Source organism: Camponotus vicinus, unplaced genomic scaffold (genome assembly GCF_025532165.1).
Source record: "Camponotus vicinus isolate PSW18456_S1 unplaced genomic scaffold, iyCamVici1.0 SCAF_12, whole genome shotgun sequence".
In the NCBI taxonomy this organism is placed as follows: Eukaryota; Metazoa; Arthropoda; class Insecta; order Hymenoptera; family Formicidae; genus Camponotus; species Camponotus vicinus.
In genome coordinates, this window is record NW_028141948.1 from 16,170,774 (window position 1) to 16,188,792 (window position 18,019).

General features: G+C 38.4%; 1 protein-coding gene across 3 annotated transcripts; it reads left to right on the forward strand.

Moving 5' to 3' along the window:
* The first annotated feature begins 1,649 nt into the window (after positions 1-1,649).
* LOC145962790 (uncharacterized) lies at positions 1,650-18,019 on the forward strand. Of its 3 annotated transcripts, none has more exons than XM_083084148.1 (19): positions 1,650-1,801; positions 3,772-3,985; positions 5,476-5,642; positions 5,874-6,137; positions 6,521-6,705; positions 6,779-7,006; positions 7,080-9,080; positions 9,148-9,438; positions 9,541-9,862; positions 10,048-10,287; positions 10,597-10,871; positions 11,078-11,220; positions 11,294-12,406; positions 12,494-12,637; positions 12,764-12,880; positions 12,981-13,142; positions 13,228-13,428; positions 13,557-13,806; positions 14,304-18,019. In XM_083084148.1, the coding sequence occupies exons 2-19, from the start codon at positions 3,773-3,775 to the stop codon at positions 16,415-16,417; spliced, it is 8,430 nt and encodes a 2,809-aa protein (XP_082940274.1). In that variant the 5' UTR covers positions 1,650-1,801; position 3,772; the 3' UTR covers positions 16,418-18,019. The 3 variants fall into 3 exon arrangements, with proteins under 3 accessions (XP_082940274.1, XP_082940276.1, XP_082940275.1); XM_083084150.1 differs by having other exon boundaries at positions 5,476-5,591; XM_083084149.1 differs by having other exon boundaries at positions 9,562-9,862; positions 14,304-18,018.

An 18,019-nucleotide genomic window follows, 5' to 3' on the forward strand; every position in this document is an offset into this window, starting at 1 on the left:
TTCGCTCTCTCCGATCCTCTTCGTCCTCCATCGCCTAATCGTCCCGCACAGATGCGTGCCGCGTTTTCTCTTTACCTTTATCCGCGTATAAAAGCGTATAGTTTACTACAAAAGTTCAGCTTCGAGTTTAACAAAACGCCCATTGGCCATTGCAGTGAACGATGCGTCGTTTACATGCGTCGAATGAACGGATGTATCGATCACGTCGCTCGGGATCATTCGCCTCCTCTACCTGGGCCGTTGTCAAAAGAACGTCCTAACGCGACTACATTGTGCCGATGGCCATTCTAATTGCTTGTTGGGGAGAGTTTCATGGTTACGCGATTCATATATTACTCTACATCGGCAGTATCCTACCATTAACGCAATAATGCGATAATAGAATTCCAGTTTAATAACAATTATGATTTAATAATATCTATATTGATATAATTCCCGGGCGCATTTATACTATAAATGCATTAATGTCGTAAAGACATCAATAATGCATTATATTAATAATAATTACACGGTTCGACAAAAATTAAATTAATTTTTTTCGAATGCAAGAAAGAGAATAATCATTTATTAATCTATAGTTAATATTCATTTATTAATTTATAGTTTTATTTTGATGCTAAATTCCAAATTGCTTCACATTATGAAATCAAGCTGCAAATTTCTCACAATTGTAATGGAACAATTTGAAAGTCTGAACCGTAGTGTAAAAAGAAATTACAGAGAATGCTTATTCTCTTTCTTGAATTTCTTTTGTTGAACCATTGCGTTATTAACGAGATGCAACAGCAATAATAATAATTATGAGTGTTTAACTGATAATTTTCTGAAAAATTATAAAGTTCTCGATTTATCCGACAGTTAAAATTATCGCATCTTAATATTACGTTATTTGAAGAGTCCTTTGCAACGTATCTACTCAAAGTTATGATGTATACGCCCTTCTATAAGAACGGGAAATAAATCTGCGTCCTCGAGTATTGGGGCGATTAGCCCAAATTCGTCGGCGTGAATACTAACGAGAGGCCCGCTATATTAAACGGCCGTATAAAGCAGATATTCACCTAGATACGTTCCTTATTTATTCCTTATTTCGTTTGCGCGCAAAACGTACGTGCGAAAATTAACGCGTACGAAGCTTATTCTATGTACTTCTAAGACTCTCATAGATTTCGGATATTTCCTGCGAGGGCTGCGAGCCTCGTAACGAAATTTCCTCTATGCAAGAAGTTTTCGTTAGGATGCCGAAAATAAACTCGACTAATTCTAAGACGTAAGAGACGCTGCACGTGTATTTCATAGGTGTGCGTGTTAATTCCAAGCATACTCGAGAGAGAGAACGATTCAGATTTACTATCGTATGCATATAATTTCGAGATTTCTTCCGCGATAAATATTTACATTCACAATTTAAATGTTAATTATTTGAAAAGTATCTTTAGGTGGAAAAACTTATCATTTCGATGATTAATCGAACGTGCCTACACAAGTATCGTTGAAAATATATATATACATATAATGATTGAATTTAATAAACGTCACTTCGCACCAGGTGGACGATAAAAACTGATGGAAATTGCGAGCCGCGGGAAGATACGCGCTTTTATTGAAATCGATAATCGATGCAAAAACAATCGGCGTTCGATCGAAATTTGTTATGCGAGACGTCAAACGCGGGCGCAATTCAACCGGCACAGCGTGACATAGATCGTTTTTCGCGAACGTTATCGCCGATGACGCGCGCATGAGTGCGCGTACGAAAACGAGTTGCTAATCCAGCGCTCGTGTAGCCGCGAAATACCAGGTAAATTTGAGGAAAATAATAGGCGCGATCGTAACCGATAAGCGACACGTCAATCTCTGGTCTGATTCGCACATTATCGCGTTCATCAAACCTTTGAATTATTAATGTTGAAAAACTGCAATAAAATTCGCGAATAATTTATAATAAATTTTAATAATTTATATAAGAAACAAATTTGGATTAAAAGTATATTAATGATATCTAAAAATATGTATAATATTTATTTCAAAGATAGATATGTGCAAGTGCTTGCTAATTCAAGAGTAATAATTGCGTGTCCTTTATAATTAAATTAATTGAATAGATTGAATTAATTTATAATTAAATTGATTGTGAATAGATTTCTCTTTTCCGTCTAATCAAGATTAGACGTAATATCTTGCTTGTATGTCGAATGCATATTTTTATCCTTCTTTTGAACTTCCTTTCTTCACTATCCTATTCTCCCCGAGAGGAAACCGAAGATCATCGAGACTAATTCCAAAGGAGGTATCGCTTTCCACTGTGGAAAATCGCGCGAGCGTCACGCTCGAGGAAATCGAGACGTCTTCGCCGTTATGTCTTCGCAAACACACAGCCGACGGGAACAAGCCCGTCATCACAGGAAAAGGCGAGTCGAGATTACGAGCGCGCTTCGTTTTCCCTCCTCCCTCTCACTCCTCTCCGCGCCCGAACCTCCCCCGCATTCAAACGTGAAGTTATCAGGGCTAATTTTCCGCCTTTGTCGCGCCCCTCGGTGGCCACCAGCCAGCTGGTTCATTATTCGCATCTAGCGACCACTGTTTTTAATAACCTAATGGCTCTTATGCGGTACGTTATATCGCTCTTCCCTTCCTCCACCCTTTCCCGGGCGCCAACCTTCGTTGTTTTTTCGTTAGCCCGCTCCTTTATTCGCGATCTCTCCTCGACGAAACGACAAAAATAACCGACTCTCCTACCGTTCGCTCGCCTATAACGGATACTTTAGCGATGGTTCTCTCAGACTCGCATTCCATCGGGAGAAATTATGGCGAGCGAGCGACCCTCCTCGAAAATCTTTCCCCAGTTTCCCCTTCACATTCGCGCGATTGCTGGAGGACGAAACGATCGCTTAAGTCTTTATTTCTTATGCTTCTACCGAATGACTATTCTTCGCGATTTTTGTTTCACAATCAGAGGGACAAGGGAAGTTTGCGAACACGCGAATTATCAAGCCCGAAAATGAAGACGCTCGAGTGATTGTCTCTGGCGTGCGATTGATATCGCTTCTCGAGTGATTAATCAGTAGATGCAGAATACGTCGACAGCAAAAATTAATTCTCTAGGATTTTTCCCTTGCTCTGAGATATCGCGGGGCACAGATATAATCGACGCGGTATATTTTTCCGCCGAATTTTCCGATTACAAGAAGGATTTCTCTTTCACGTACCTCGCGCGAAGGGGTCGAACGAGACGCAGGGCTCTCGCGGCTGATTACGATTCAGGATGCGAAGGGCGGTGATATTTTACCTCTTTTTCGAGGCTTTACGATCGGACGTTTTTAATTTCCCGCCGCGCGCTCCAAGGAGAGGCCCAGGCCGAATGCAAATTGTGACAGGAAAGTTATGCGCGGCCGTGAAATTAATGTCTTCCCGAGATCGGGACTTAATAGTCCGTTACATACTCCGGGCGCCACATACATATACGCGTGAGCAATTTCGCGAGCGGATTTATGAAGTGACGAACTCTCTCTTTCTCTTTCTCTTTCTCTCGCGCCCATTAAATTGAATTCGATTTGCCCCATTTCTTCGACTCATGTAAATCGTCGAACAATCGATACCTCCGCTTAAGTTTCCAATCATTTTTTCACATTTTATGACCATGATTAAGATAAAATTATTTAATTGATAATGACTCTTTTAATATAAAAATTATGGATGCTATCTCAAAGATAAAACATTTAATGCTAAAAATAATTTTGCGATAACGTATTAATTTGTAATACTTTACAGCATGAAACGAACAGTCAGATCGTCTTTTCTCTCACTCTCTCGCCTTCGAATGTGCTTTCTACTCTACGTCATGCTTGTCGTCATTTCTACCTTGAACTCGGCGGAAATTAATAAACTCAATGGAAGCAAAATGACGTACACGAGGGAGAAATCTGACTCGATTAAGAATTCGAGAAAATCTACCATCTCTCTACAGCAGTGTGGGAAGAATAAAGTAAAGATTCAAAATGCATTTACATAATTGAAATTACGAATTTCAATCTTGTATCGATTAATTTGGAAACTTTCTCCGTTCGATGAGATACACGATAATCCTTCCAAAGAAGCATTCTCGCGAGGTTTCACAAAGCGAGTATGTAAATGATAACGGAAATGATTATATCGGACCGGAAGGGAGCGACTCGCGACAGATCTCTGTTTTCGAATATGTTTTAATACCTCAAGCGTTAATTTCTTTCGGCGAGAGACGCACAGATCGACGCTCCGCGAAGCATCCCTCTCATCGGGTGGCTTTCTAGTTCTTATGTCGGATGACAAAATGACAAAGGGTTGGTCGCCCCGGGCCAGCGATATTACCGTTCCCGTTTCGGAACTATGCGAACTGTCGTCTACCGTTCCTCTCTTCGGCCGCGTATTGCGGCCGAAAACGCTTCGTGATTGATTATGCCCGCCGTACTTTTGGTTTGCCCGACTCCCGCAAAAGCCGATTGATGGAGAACCTACGAAAAGGAGCTCGCAAACGGGATTGCGATATTGATTAATGCAGGAACACTTGGAACGATTAAAACGGGATCGAGAGAATTATATAAAAAATAAGATATAACTCTTACGCATGAAAAAGAGAGAAATCACGCTACATCATAGCATCTTATTAATGTTCGCAATATGCAGTAATATAAAACTTATGCATTTTAAGACAAAATTAAACGTCGTTTAGCCAACAAAACGATTCATTATCGCGTGGCAGTTTAATAAAAGGAATTCTAGGCCCCGGACAGGGCTTGGGGCGGGGGAGGCCGTAGATGAGAGGGAAGACAGCGAGTCTTTATTTAGTTAAATGCCGCGTATAATTGAGTGTAAGATTCTTTTTTCCTCTTTTTATTCGGCGAAAACCGACCGCGACGTCGCGTCCCGCAGCGAAACTGCGGGACCGTCTTGCGTCGCGACACTCGCTCGAGTTTTCCACCCCTTTTCCTCCGTGCGCTAGCTGCCAGCCACCTGATGGCACAAGGGCCCGACGGGAATGAGATGCAGATTGCCAGAGGCCACTTCAGCCGCTCTAGGGGAGGGAGTGAATTTTTAATAACACCGCGTCCCGCCCGCGGCTCCCGGATGTAGGGGCCATTGTCTTGGCCGTGCGCTCGCGTCGGAAAAAGGACGGGGAAGCGAAATAGTACATACACGTTATGCGTTATATACGGAACGCCCGGTATTATTATAACGCGCTAACGTGCCGGCGGGGCTGGCAGAGAGGAATTGTCAGCGACAGGACATTCCGCTGTCTTCGCGACAGGAATGCCGTTGCAGAAACCCCTTCGCAGTCCGTGGCCGTGCACTAGCGCTTGTGCAAGTGTTAATTTTCTCGCATCCTCTGAGATATTTTAATTTAAGTCCGCGGATGTGCAACTAATGCTCGGTGAAAGCAAACGAAAAGTCGATACGTCAATAAAAGCATTCGATGTCGAGGTTGTTGTTTGAACGCAGGTCGACATTCGAAATCACATCGTAAATGAATCAGCGACGATCAGCAAAGACCAGGAAAGTAGCGCGGCTCTAAATAGATTTCTGGATGATGTTCTGAAAGCGCAGAATGATTTGAGGTGGATAAATCACGCTAGCCCTCGTGTTAATCATATAACTCAACTAGATGAGTAAGAGCTTGTTACTTTAATATACGAAAAAGAATAATTTGAACAAAACAAAATTAATTGGAACAATGAATAAGTTTTAATTTAATTTTTATAAAAATCTTAATAACTAAACTTGGAGAAATTTGTATTTCAATTGATAGACATTCCCAACAATCTATATTTTCATTTGACAGCCATTTAGAAATATTCTGATTTTTATTGAGTGATTTAACGCGGATATTTCTGGTCCAGTTCACTGGCGCATACAAACTGGCACTCTACAGTATCCGTCAACACAGAAAATGTCCTAGAGTCGACTGATATCGGTTATAGAAGTAGGTTACGCGACAAGAGAGGCTTCGATCAGAATTATAAAAGGATATGGATGCTGCAGAAGAAGAAATACGGGGAAAGTACTCACGACGTTCCTCAGAGGGTCTATCTGGATAACGACATGACATTTAAGAGAGAGGCTGATGACGTTGATTTCAACATTTTTTATCGACCTCCTGACATGTAAGCCATAGAACATGACGCATTGTTTAATTAATCGATTATATATTGTACATATATAATAATTATATAATATATTATATTATACATAATATGTTAATTATATAATATAATTATATATAATATATTTAAAAAATAATACAAATGTCTATAAAAATTGATAGAATAATATTTCAGGACCTTAAAATAATTATATTTAAAAAATTTTGTTTGTTTATTTTTTAAATTATTCTAATAAAATTGGTAATAAAACGATTTGTGAATTATAAACTTAATTCGCGATTTGAATTATTCAATCACATTTTTCATGCTCTACGAATTTTCTAACAGTCAGCACACGTCTTTCGCGACAGATAGAAAGAAATTCGTTCCACTCTTGAGTGCAGGTTAGATAGAAGCGTCTACGAAGGAGAAGCGATAGCCGATCAGCCATTGAAAGATTGGGGGAGAAAGAAGGATCTCCATTCCTCGGACGACTGGTCGAATTCTAATGAGAATCCCAAAGTGACTAACGGCGAGAATACAGGGTTTCGTGATTACAACTCTGCTCCTGAAAGTCTCGCTAATTCTGGTATTATTAAAATAATTCAAACGTTAAAATTATTAGCTTAATTTGGAATAACATAAAATATATGATCTCTTAGACTTGAAGGGTGAGGAAAAGCTGCATGTCGACGATGACACGGAAAATCAATTAGAAATCGTATCGTTACACGATCCAATGCATGCAGATGATTTTAGCGGTTTGCAGAAATCTTTGATTATGAAGCGGAAATCTCAAAATACGCCGCTGGAGTCTTTGAAAAAGATTGTGTTAGATTTAAAAAATAGTTTGACAATAAACAATAAAAAGAAAAATGCGCTTTCGAGAGGTAATATAATTATTCTTGTAACGATATTTTTATTATCTTTATATTGTCTTTACCACGATCAATTTTTTCAAAGAATCTAGCTGGTGGGATCATCCAAGATCGGTAGCTGAAATATTTGACTTGGAGAGAGATCTTGACCAACATCCTTATAAAGAGACAATATGGAGAATTAAGAGAGCTAAAAATGTAGACAGTGAAGATGAAAGTGACCCGAGGATTTCTCAAGAAGTGGAACTTCGGAAATATCTTGGAAAAGAAAATTTGGAAGAATTACATGATCGCGCTAAACGCAGTAGAAGAAGCTTCAGCGCAGATTTAAATAATCAGAAGGATGTTCCTGAAAATAAAAGCCATCGGGAAGCTCAGATAATTAAAGACTCTCTTGGAAATGTAACCGGGATACAAAAAATCAAAGGAGTACGATTGTATTCTGGTTATCTTAATAACGACGGAAGAAGTTTAACGAGGATTTTAAATAAAATGAACATTTCCGACTCGCAGTATCCTTTAGACAAAGGGTCTTTTTTAAACAATCGTTTTACTAATTTAACGATTACCTCACCGGTCCCTAACAAAGCAAACATTTCTGAACTGGGATATCTTTCGATTACAGAGCCTAACTTAAACAATTCTTCCGTCAACAACACATCACTCTTTCTTGTAAAAATCAAACTTCAAACGTCAAACTCACCAGAAAATATTGCCGTAAAAGAAGTTCCAAAAAAAAATTCGAAGAAACCTAGTCAACATTCTCTAACTGAAAAAATACCAAAAAATATCGATGTTACAGCGGAGGATCACACCATTTCGCTCGATTTTGGAAAAGACTTTGCTACGTTAAATACATCCGTAAATTCGATACGTTTTTCAATAAATGGCGATGCTGATGACTCTCGAAAGTTGGCGAGAAATAGGAAAAGCGACGAGGAAAAATTATCGGCGCGGAAAAAATCGCGACTCGATACAAATGACGGACAATCGAAGGACGCGAGAGAGAAGTTTCCCGAGGGAAATACGTCGCGTGGCTTCGACACGGCAGCAAATGAATCGCGGAGAATCCACGCCGAGACAATCGCGACTACAAAAAGAAAAGAGCTCGAGACGAGCAGGATGCGGGAGGAAAACCGCGAGCTGATACCCGGCGTGATCAAGGTCTTTGAGCCCCGGGAACGTCCGTATCAAGAGCAGGAGGTAGAGGCGAGATTGTTGGGGCGAATGAGAGAAGACGGGACGTTCGCAGAGCAGACGAGAACGAACGATGCCGACGAGTCAACGGATGCAAATGCAAGGGAAGACTTTTCGAGCTCGATTGATCTCATTATCGATGCGACAGTGAAACTGGAAGCTGCGAATGTATTCGCGTCCGAGAACGGTGAATCGATAATACCGAAAGATCGACGCGAGGATCTCGCTTCCATGATTGTAGACAACGATTTGCGAAGGCAGCAACAGATGGTTCCGTCTCTAAGTGCGACGAATAGCAGTGCAAATAAATCGAATGGAAATTCGGATACCGACAGAATCGATATTCGTGTTGTCGGGTCAAACGGAAATGAGACTATGAATGTAAAGGAGGGCACGCGAACTATAACGGAGGCTCGCGAGTATCACGAGCCTGATAGCCATTTACGGAGGAGATTATTATGGATTTTTACAGTTTCCGTCGACACCGAAACTGAAGATTCTTTGGCAAAGAGCACAGAATCAGTTCTTAATTCCACAACTGAGAATCATATCGAAAATGTTATGAATGAGGATCGGCAAAGTAAAATAATTAATTCTGCAAATTCTAGAAAAGTTTCAATTAGAATCAAACGCGACGATAACGCTGAAGAAAATCCTGCGTTGCAAAATAATTTTAATCCTCAGATGCCCGACGCAAATCATCATACCCGTTACAAACGATCTACATATTCCTTTGAGAATCTTGAATCCAATAATGCAGCAGAGAATGTGGAGATTGGAAAAGAAGCGGCAGTAAATCACGATGAAAAAGAAGAAAATAATGAAGAGTATGAAAATGTCGAAAGAGTTAAAGAGGATTATAATGACAGTGAAGAGGATGTAATGGAAGGTATAAATTGATGGGATTTTTATAGCAAAAGTAACGCAAATGCAAAAGTGATGTAATGCATTTACAGATGATGATAGAGCAATGGAAAGCGAAAGAGAAGGTTCATCTAGGCAACGGATCGATCTTGTGAAGGCCAAAGTCGATATGCTAATTAAGCAAAAGCTTGAAAAGAAGAATAAGGACAAGGGTGGCGATTACAGGAGAAAAAGACGTAGTATGTTGGATATGATCGAATATTACGATTATGATAATAATAATGAAGAACAAGAGCGCGATGCGCCAATAAAAGAGCAGGAAATTCGGAACAAAAATGATGAACTTTTAATCAAAGATGAAAGGCCGAAAGAGATAAAACGTGGTAAGAATATATAAACGTAATAAATAATATTAAAATAAATAAAATATAGCAGAAAAATGATAAAAATTCGTGAAATCGATTATGTATCGATATTTCGATTAGCTAAAATACGGTGTAAATCAGCTGATTTAGGAAAGAAGAAAAACGAGAACGTCGAGGCGATGATAAAGGAGAAACACAAGAAGGCAAAGTACAAAGAGCCAAAGGAACAAATTATCGTCGATCTTGGCGAACGTAAGAATAAGACTTTAAAAAATGAGCAGAAAGACAAGAAACCGTCCAGTGCATCAAAATCAAGTCTTAGAGATGTATTAAATAAAGGAAGACAACTGTCGATTGAGGAAAACTCGGGAAAGGTTCGTCAAAGCGAAGATTTTACGAATAATATTTATCGAGGAGAATCGACAGATGCGAAGTCGAAATGGTAAATTGAATTAATTAATTGCAAGTTATAAATGATGATATAAATGATGATATCTTGTTATCAATGATAACAAATATATATTTCAAGATATCTTTTATTTTAAATTTTATATAAATGTAATAACTCGGATAAAATTGCATGAGATGTAAATTGATCCAAATGACCAAAAAATAGATGTCTGATAGGTTGGACCAATCATTTGAGAACAAAATGGCATTGTCGAAGAATTCAGAGGCATTAGACGATAATCGTAGAAAGCAAATTAGTTTGAATGAACCTTTAGAAATCATATCAAATGCACGTATAGACACAAATCCTGATGTTATCGAAAATATTTTGTTAGATATTCAGCCTATCAAAATCTTGGAGCAAAACAGAGAACTAGAGGCCTGGAAAGATTTTTATGAAGATTTTGAAAACGAACGGTATCATTGTTTTTAAATTATATCGCAGAATGTACATGAAATTAAAATTGAAAAAACTGAGAATTTTATTTAATTATTAATATAATTAATTAATATGATATAAATTTTTACGAAAATTGTTTATTTTGAATTAATCACATTTTTTCTCAATTATATATAAAATTATTTTTATTTATATTTTAAAAATCCATAATCAATCGTTAAATATTTTGATTGAGAAAAATTTAAAAATAAAATCAATCAATATTAATTGTTAAGAATATGTATATTTGCAAGCCTTGAGATTGTCTAGTAGTTTACTCCACATAGACCGGAAGATCATTATTATTATCAAGGAAATGATCAGAGACATCCGAACAATGTCGAGCCTCTATACGAGGAATTGAAGAACGTGTACGATTGGCCTGACGGTGAATTAAAGAGCGGACCCCGCCTCAGGGGTGATCAAAGACTGCGCTATGAATCGGATAATAAACTCGACACGAATTCCTCTCAATTACAGCCATTGAATGATAGATTCTTCGGCTCGAATCAAAACGACAATGAACAAAAAAGATATCAATTGGCCGATACATCCTGGACAAGTAAATATTGAGTGCAATTATCAAGAGTATCTCTTACTTATCGTTATTTTAATCGGATAATTAATCTATCCATGTTTTTATATCAATTTTTATTTCAGTCGCAGATTTATTACTATTTTTTATAATTTTTTTAACATCTCATGTTTACGATTTTTAATACGATTTATATATGTGAAGCTTAAGAAATGTTTGCTTGATAATTGCAGGTTCGAATAATATTGCGACGGGCAATTACCTTAAAGTCATGGATGACATGCTTAAAGGTGATCTTGAACAAAATGGTTCTACGAAGGAAAATTCGCCAAATATACTTTCCGTCACTACATCTATCGAATCAAGTGTATCTAAAGTACGCATATAGTTATCATTAATCATAATTAATCTCCTTGCAATCGCAAATATAATAATACACCGATACATAGATTGTACAAGATGAAGAAGAAAATAATCTGTCTCCCGAAAAAAATGCATTAAGACGATCAGAGGTCAAGGTAGATTCCGGTTCTCCTTATGAAAATCAAAAGTACATTGAGTTCGAGACGCGTAAAGTACTGAAACGAAATCTGAATCCGGAGAAACAAGCGGCGATTAGTTCGCAAGACTTACACGAGTCATTTGTAGAGTCATTGGATTGGCACGATGATTTTGACGATAATGTAAAAGTCAGGCTTAGCAGAGGATTGAAGGCCATAGACGAAGCATTAATTTCCGACTCAAATGAAACTCCCGACCCAGATAATAAATCAGATGTAGCAAATACAACGAATATCAATTCTAAACTTTACAACTCTTCGCAAATTTTTCGTCATAATTCATCGATCTCGCATGATTGGTATACTAACAAAACTGCGGACTTAATCAATATATTTAACGATCATCATGATGTAACCGAGTGGAGTGGTGAAAAGAATCAAAAGCCAATTTTCATGAATACGATTTACATTGTGGATGGCGATAAGGACCTTGAAGCTGCCGAACAAAAATACGTAAATAATCAAACAACGAGAGTGAGAAGGACAGCTGCTTCGTATCGCACGTTTTATGACGACGTGAGCGAGAATCAAGGCGATTCTGATGACGTGGATAAAAGTCTGAGCGATCGTTTTCAGCTTTCGAATATTCTCGAGGATCAATCCGATGGTGTATATGATGGGTACGCGGCCACAAATTTGAATAACGACGTACAATTCGATCGATACTCGCAGATTCCTCGAACCGATTCGAGAAAGAAGAAGATTTCTGGGAAGAAAAATAAAAAGAACAAGCAGCCCTCGGAGAAACATGCAAAGAAGAATAGTTCAAGTTCGTCTTCAAGTAGAAACAGAAGACATCACACGCATCGATCCGACATGTCGAGAAACGCTAATCGAGACGATTTGAAGTCAAAGAAGGAAAGCAAAATTGAAGGGTCTTCTTTGATCGGACGCACCAGAATCCAGAAGAGCAAAACGGCCGAGCAAGATCTGCTTCGTGCGGGAGTGAATGAGGAGACACCAAGTGAAAAAGTGCTTTACGAGAACGCGGAGGATCAGAGTGTGAGTGAAAAGGCGATCGGTGATCGTCGTGTAGTAGGTCGCACGACTGGATTAAAAAAGAGAAAAGAATTAAGGATGATTTTTCAGACAGTGAAGCCGGAAGAAGGCAACGCACGGAGAAAGGAAATTACGCTGCTTCTCACAGCCGACAACGTCGACGACGAGTCGCAGATGGACATCGCTCTTCATGGCGAGTTAGCTGGAAAAATTGTCGAGCAGATATTCGAACAGGCAAGTAAAGAATCGTGTAACGCGATATCAAAGCTAACGTTCTGTTTGTGTAAAAACAAAAATTATTTATGCAATTTACACTTTTATTATAAAAGTCATTGATAATAATTAGTACTAACGTCATAGATTCAAAACAATGATCAATTGAAAAATGTCTTTGGTCCTGGACTTCAACGTAATTATAAAACTAAAGACATGGTATCAGCGAGTAATATTTATCGGCAAGGACTTAACGAGGATAAAGTAATTGCTATTACTTAATTTTAGAAATTTGATTGTATTTTCTCTAAAAGAAACTTTGATAATTTTGAACTATTTTATTTCTTAAATTAATGTTATTTAGACGAATTACACGGAAACGATGATAAAGAGAGTTAAGGAGCTTCTTGGTAGATTAATTTTAAACGAAGTTCAGAGAAAAACGTGTGTTTCTTTATCGCCGGATATGCGAGAATTTTTAGGATGGATGATGGAAGTGGATCGAGAGGAGAAACCGTTGGAAGAAGTATATTCCATAATCCTCAAATGCGTATTATAATTATATCGTGTACACATTTTCCTTGATTAATAAGTATTAATTTTTGAACTAGGTACCACCGTTGCCATTGATCCGCGAGGAAATCATTCCGGAACAGGACTCGAGACGCACATTTTTATTTGACAACACTTCGGAGGCAGAGGATATTGGCGATTTACAGAAAAAAGTGAAAATATTAAATACTCTAGTAAAGGAATATAACGCTCTGACAGCAAAAGAGAAAATAAAGGTTCAAACAGTGCACGATTATTTGGTGAGATTTTATTAAAAAACTGATTATTTGTTGATTAATGTTCAATTAAAAATAATGATCAAATTTATATGAAACAAGAGATATTAGCAGAATAGGAAATGTCAGCACAGAATTTTACAATTATTTAGATTCGGCAATTAAATTTACTTCTGGAACACATCGAAAAACGAGAAAAGAAAGGAAAGATTGCGCCGATATCCATTGGAGCAGCTAGAACTGGAACCGGAAATATTCTACAATATCAGAGTGCAATGCCCAATGTCACTAATGCAAGCTACTCGATGACAAAAGATGCATTCTCTTTGCCAATCGATACGCGTAATTTTTTTCGGTTCAACAACATTGCACCCCAAGTGGCAGGTAGACAGCATCATGATGGTACGTCATGTTTCTCTCGCGATATATTTCTCGATTTATAGAATGCCTTTTAAAAATAATACAATCGATTATTTCGTTATTCTCTCTAATGCGCATTTAAGAATAAATATTAAAATTTCGTTGGTAAATGTAGTAAACAAGCATCGCCGAACATGTTTCTTCAACTACCGGTATCGGAAAATTAGTTATATCGGAAATATTTTCAGACTAAATACCATGGCGATAAACTATTTTCGCGGTAAAAAAAAAAACGTGACGGCCTCGGACAAACTTTTAAAATCATATAATTATATCCACGTAATTTCTCGTCCGAAAAATGCATGGTGAAATATTCGTTGGACGATTATTTCGCATATTATTTTCTGATACGCGATCAAACTATTTCGTTTAGTAACTTGATCGTATTTTTACTTTTTATAATTTTATATATTTTTTCGAAAAATTAATAAAGAATCAATAAAAAATGTATTCTCTATTACATATTTAAAAATTTCTAGGTCATCACAGAGAAACGCGCAGCCTCGAAGTCCCATCGAAGCAACATCGCAAAACAAAACGCCAAAAATTTCGCAATTATAAGAAGAGCGAAAATAATAGAGAAGCGAAACAAAAGCACAGGAAGCATCGCAAACATCAAAGTCGCGCAGGATCATCGCCGGGATACATAAAGTCACGACAGAAGCGTGCGAGTCACGAAAGGAGGAATTCTCTCTATTTAGGTTACGAAGAGCCAACTATTTACGATTCGTTCGACCTCGTCGATGCAAAATTGACAGGGAAGAAGAAGAAGAGGAAACGGGAATTGGCCGATAAGAAAAACATGACTACCGAAAATGACAGGCTACTCGATTTGTTGCCAATAAAGGGGAAGAATCGCTTGGAGGACGAAGTGATACTTCTCAACAAGCGGGAAGCTTGGAGGAAGCAGAACGAGAAACAACTGGAGGAGGTCGCCTTTGGTAAAGACATGAGGAATGGCACGAAGAGGGAGAAGAAACGATTCGAGAAATTGATGGAAGGAGATAAACATAAGCTGGTTGACGAGACAAGTTTCAGGACAAAGCGAGAAGACATCATTCGCGGGACATCAACTGTCAAAAGCACAGACTATTTTGATAAATCTCATTCGGTATCCGTGGCCAGTAGTGACAAATCAGGAAAAATTTTGAAAACAGGTTACGATAACAACGATAATGGCGCGAAGGATGAGGATAGGTTAAGATTGGCTGAGCATAAGATCAATGTTTTCGCGGACAACAAAACCGATGCTGCAATTGATACAGCAACTACAGAAGTCAGCACGAGAGAAAAGTTAGTTATAAACGCGGGAGCCAATAACCAGGTTAAGGGAAAACTTTGCGCTATAAATCGCGAGACAAAAATTGACAGGGCGAACGAAAGTACGACTTTTGTAAACTTGACGAGCGATACGAACATTGGGGTCTCGAAGGAGCGACAGAAAGTTTCGGCACCGGAAAAAGAAGCGGATGATAACGCTGTAAAATTAAATCGAGCGACAAACTATCGAAGCGAAGAAATAGATCCTGAAATCGAGCTGAAAAATCTGAGACAGGAACGAGAAAAAAGAATTTACGGCCTCGCAGATTGGAAGATGATCGACTTTTCTTACGATGATGATGATGATAATCTTTCCAGAAATAAATTAAGGAAAAAATATGTAACTAAGTTAGACGTCCCGGGTGACCTAGATCCCGAAAATAATTTGGAGCTTCCAAGATTAAGAAATAATAAATGGTCGAATGACGTCGTCGAATGGAAGCTGCTGCCAGTAATAAAAAATTCGCATTATGACGATCGTGCCTTATCACACCTTCGTTTAACAGAAGAGGAAATACCTATATCAAACAACATCAGAGATGTCGAAATTAATCCAAATGCTTATTTAAATAGTGGCAAATTTCAGCGATTGAAACATCGTAGAAGGCGAAATGGTGTCTTTAATATTTCGCCTGTATTAAGAATAATCGACGACGATGATAGTCTTTCGCACAGAATTCGTTCGAAAATGAAACGAGCGTCTGGAATAGCGGAGTTGAAAGATTTACGAGTAGATCCCAAAATTTCTCTTAAAGCTAGAAAACTCCCTGGACCGAGGAACAACAAAAGATCGAACGACGTTGCGGAATTTGAAGTGCCTTTCATATTGAAAAATTATCGTAAGCTCCGTGAAATATCTAGCTATAACCCAGAGCTCGACAATCGACTGATCTACAACAAAGTCGACTTGCCGTATCGATATTACGATTACTCGCCAACCTTTCACTACATCCCGAATATTCTTAGGAGCGACGCGTATCGATATCCCGCGGGAGCGTATCTCGAGTATCGCCCCTTTAAAGAGCGGAGCCGCGACTCGAATCGACGAGTCGCGAGCCGGAAAAGATTTCGCTTGAAAACCTCGGGAGAAGAAGTCGATTTTCCGGCGGATAATTTAGCGAGCAAGACCTCCAAGTCCAGTCCCGTGCGCGAAAAGTTTCTCGTGCAAACCGACGAGCCGGCTCTCGCGAGTCGCAAAGATTATTTCGCGTTCAGCAAAACGAAATTTGCACGGGAGACAAGGAGAGATAACGAAACAGAATCGGGAGAGTAAGCGAATCTTTCGAGCAATAAAAAGAATTTAATTTCGCGTGAATAATTTTTTTTTGCAGCTAAAAATGCGATGTAATATGATGTAATATGGGAAAAAATCTTACAATTTGCAAACTGCAGCAAAGTAGTGTGATCAATTCCGAGTGTGAAGAAGAATATTCGAAACTATATCGCGTTATATGCGTCGCGCTTTCAGATTGAATCGCGATGCGATAATTGCCAATGAGCGTCTAAATAATTTCATCGGATAAATCAGATAAATCGTCGATGCGCGTTATCGTAATTGACACATTCGCCGTATCTACGCGCCAGACAAGCCTGTGAAACCTCGTAAATCGTCCTAGCTCGGCCGGGATGAACTCGGTGTCGTCGCGTGTTTGCAGTGCCGTTCGCATTAATCCATCTATGCAAAGACCACTGCTGCAGTGCAGTTTAATGGTACTGCCTCCCAATAATTAGATTAACAGATTCTGTCAAAAATTGACAAACTTTGATATATTGCATTTTGATCTATTATTAAATTATAATAATTCGGTATCCATTATAAAGTGAAAGATTGATAAATATTTTTTAAGCTAAAAAATAGTAAAAAGAAGAATTCTTTTTCTCCCTAGTTTTATTTAAATTTAATTTATTTGCATCCGGAATATTCCGAAAATCAACAAATTAAATAAAATATTAGAATATTATCATAATTTTTATGTAATTCTTAATAGGATAGATATATTAATTCACGGTGCAAATTTGGAATGCCCGAGGAAATAAAAAAATGAAGAAAATAAAAAAATACTATGTAAAGTATATGTTGTCGCAAGGACTTTTATAAAGTATGGCATCTCATATGTATTTGCGCGATAAAAGTCAAATCTTTCAAAAGCGCATGGTTGCTCTATGCTGACTCAATCTCGCCGACTTACCGGGTAACCGGAAAAAGAGTGTATGCAGCGTGTTCACCCCAGCCCAGTTCAAAATATCTCGAAAGTTTCCTCGTAAAGTAAGGCCACGCAGTGGAATTCCCTCCGGCCAATTAAAGTCTCGAAATCGGACATGCTCGCTTATGCAAGCGAAACAGGCAGACGAGAGAGGAAGAGAGCAAGAGAGAAAAAGAGAAGCAAAGAGAGAGAAAGAGAGAGGAAGATAGAGGAAGGATGGGACACAGCCGTAGATGTTATTACTTATTCGACTCTGGGATTTTAAGGGCGAGCTGGATTTATTTAGATATTTTGGTCGGAACATCTGCTCATGGTTCGATGTCTTTCCTCTCCCGCGCCTTCATTCGTCCGTTTCGTTCTTCTTCAACATTAATATACACCGGGCGCCGTGGATATTTTTACATAACATTAGGTTGTTCGTGCGCCCGAGACCTTCGTACCGCGGTCTGGGTCACTAATGGGGGTTAAAACGCGGAGGCGAGATGCTGTGGCAAAGTCAAATTCTGTCAGTATAATTTGTTCTTTGGAAAGATCATTATTTTCTTTATTTTTGCCATCGGATATTACTGCGATTATTTTATGAAACTGTTCTTTTATATTCCGTTTATTTTATATATATCAGAATATTACAGTATACGATATTGTATTTTTAATTATTATGAAAAAAGAAA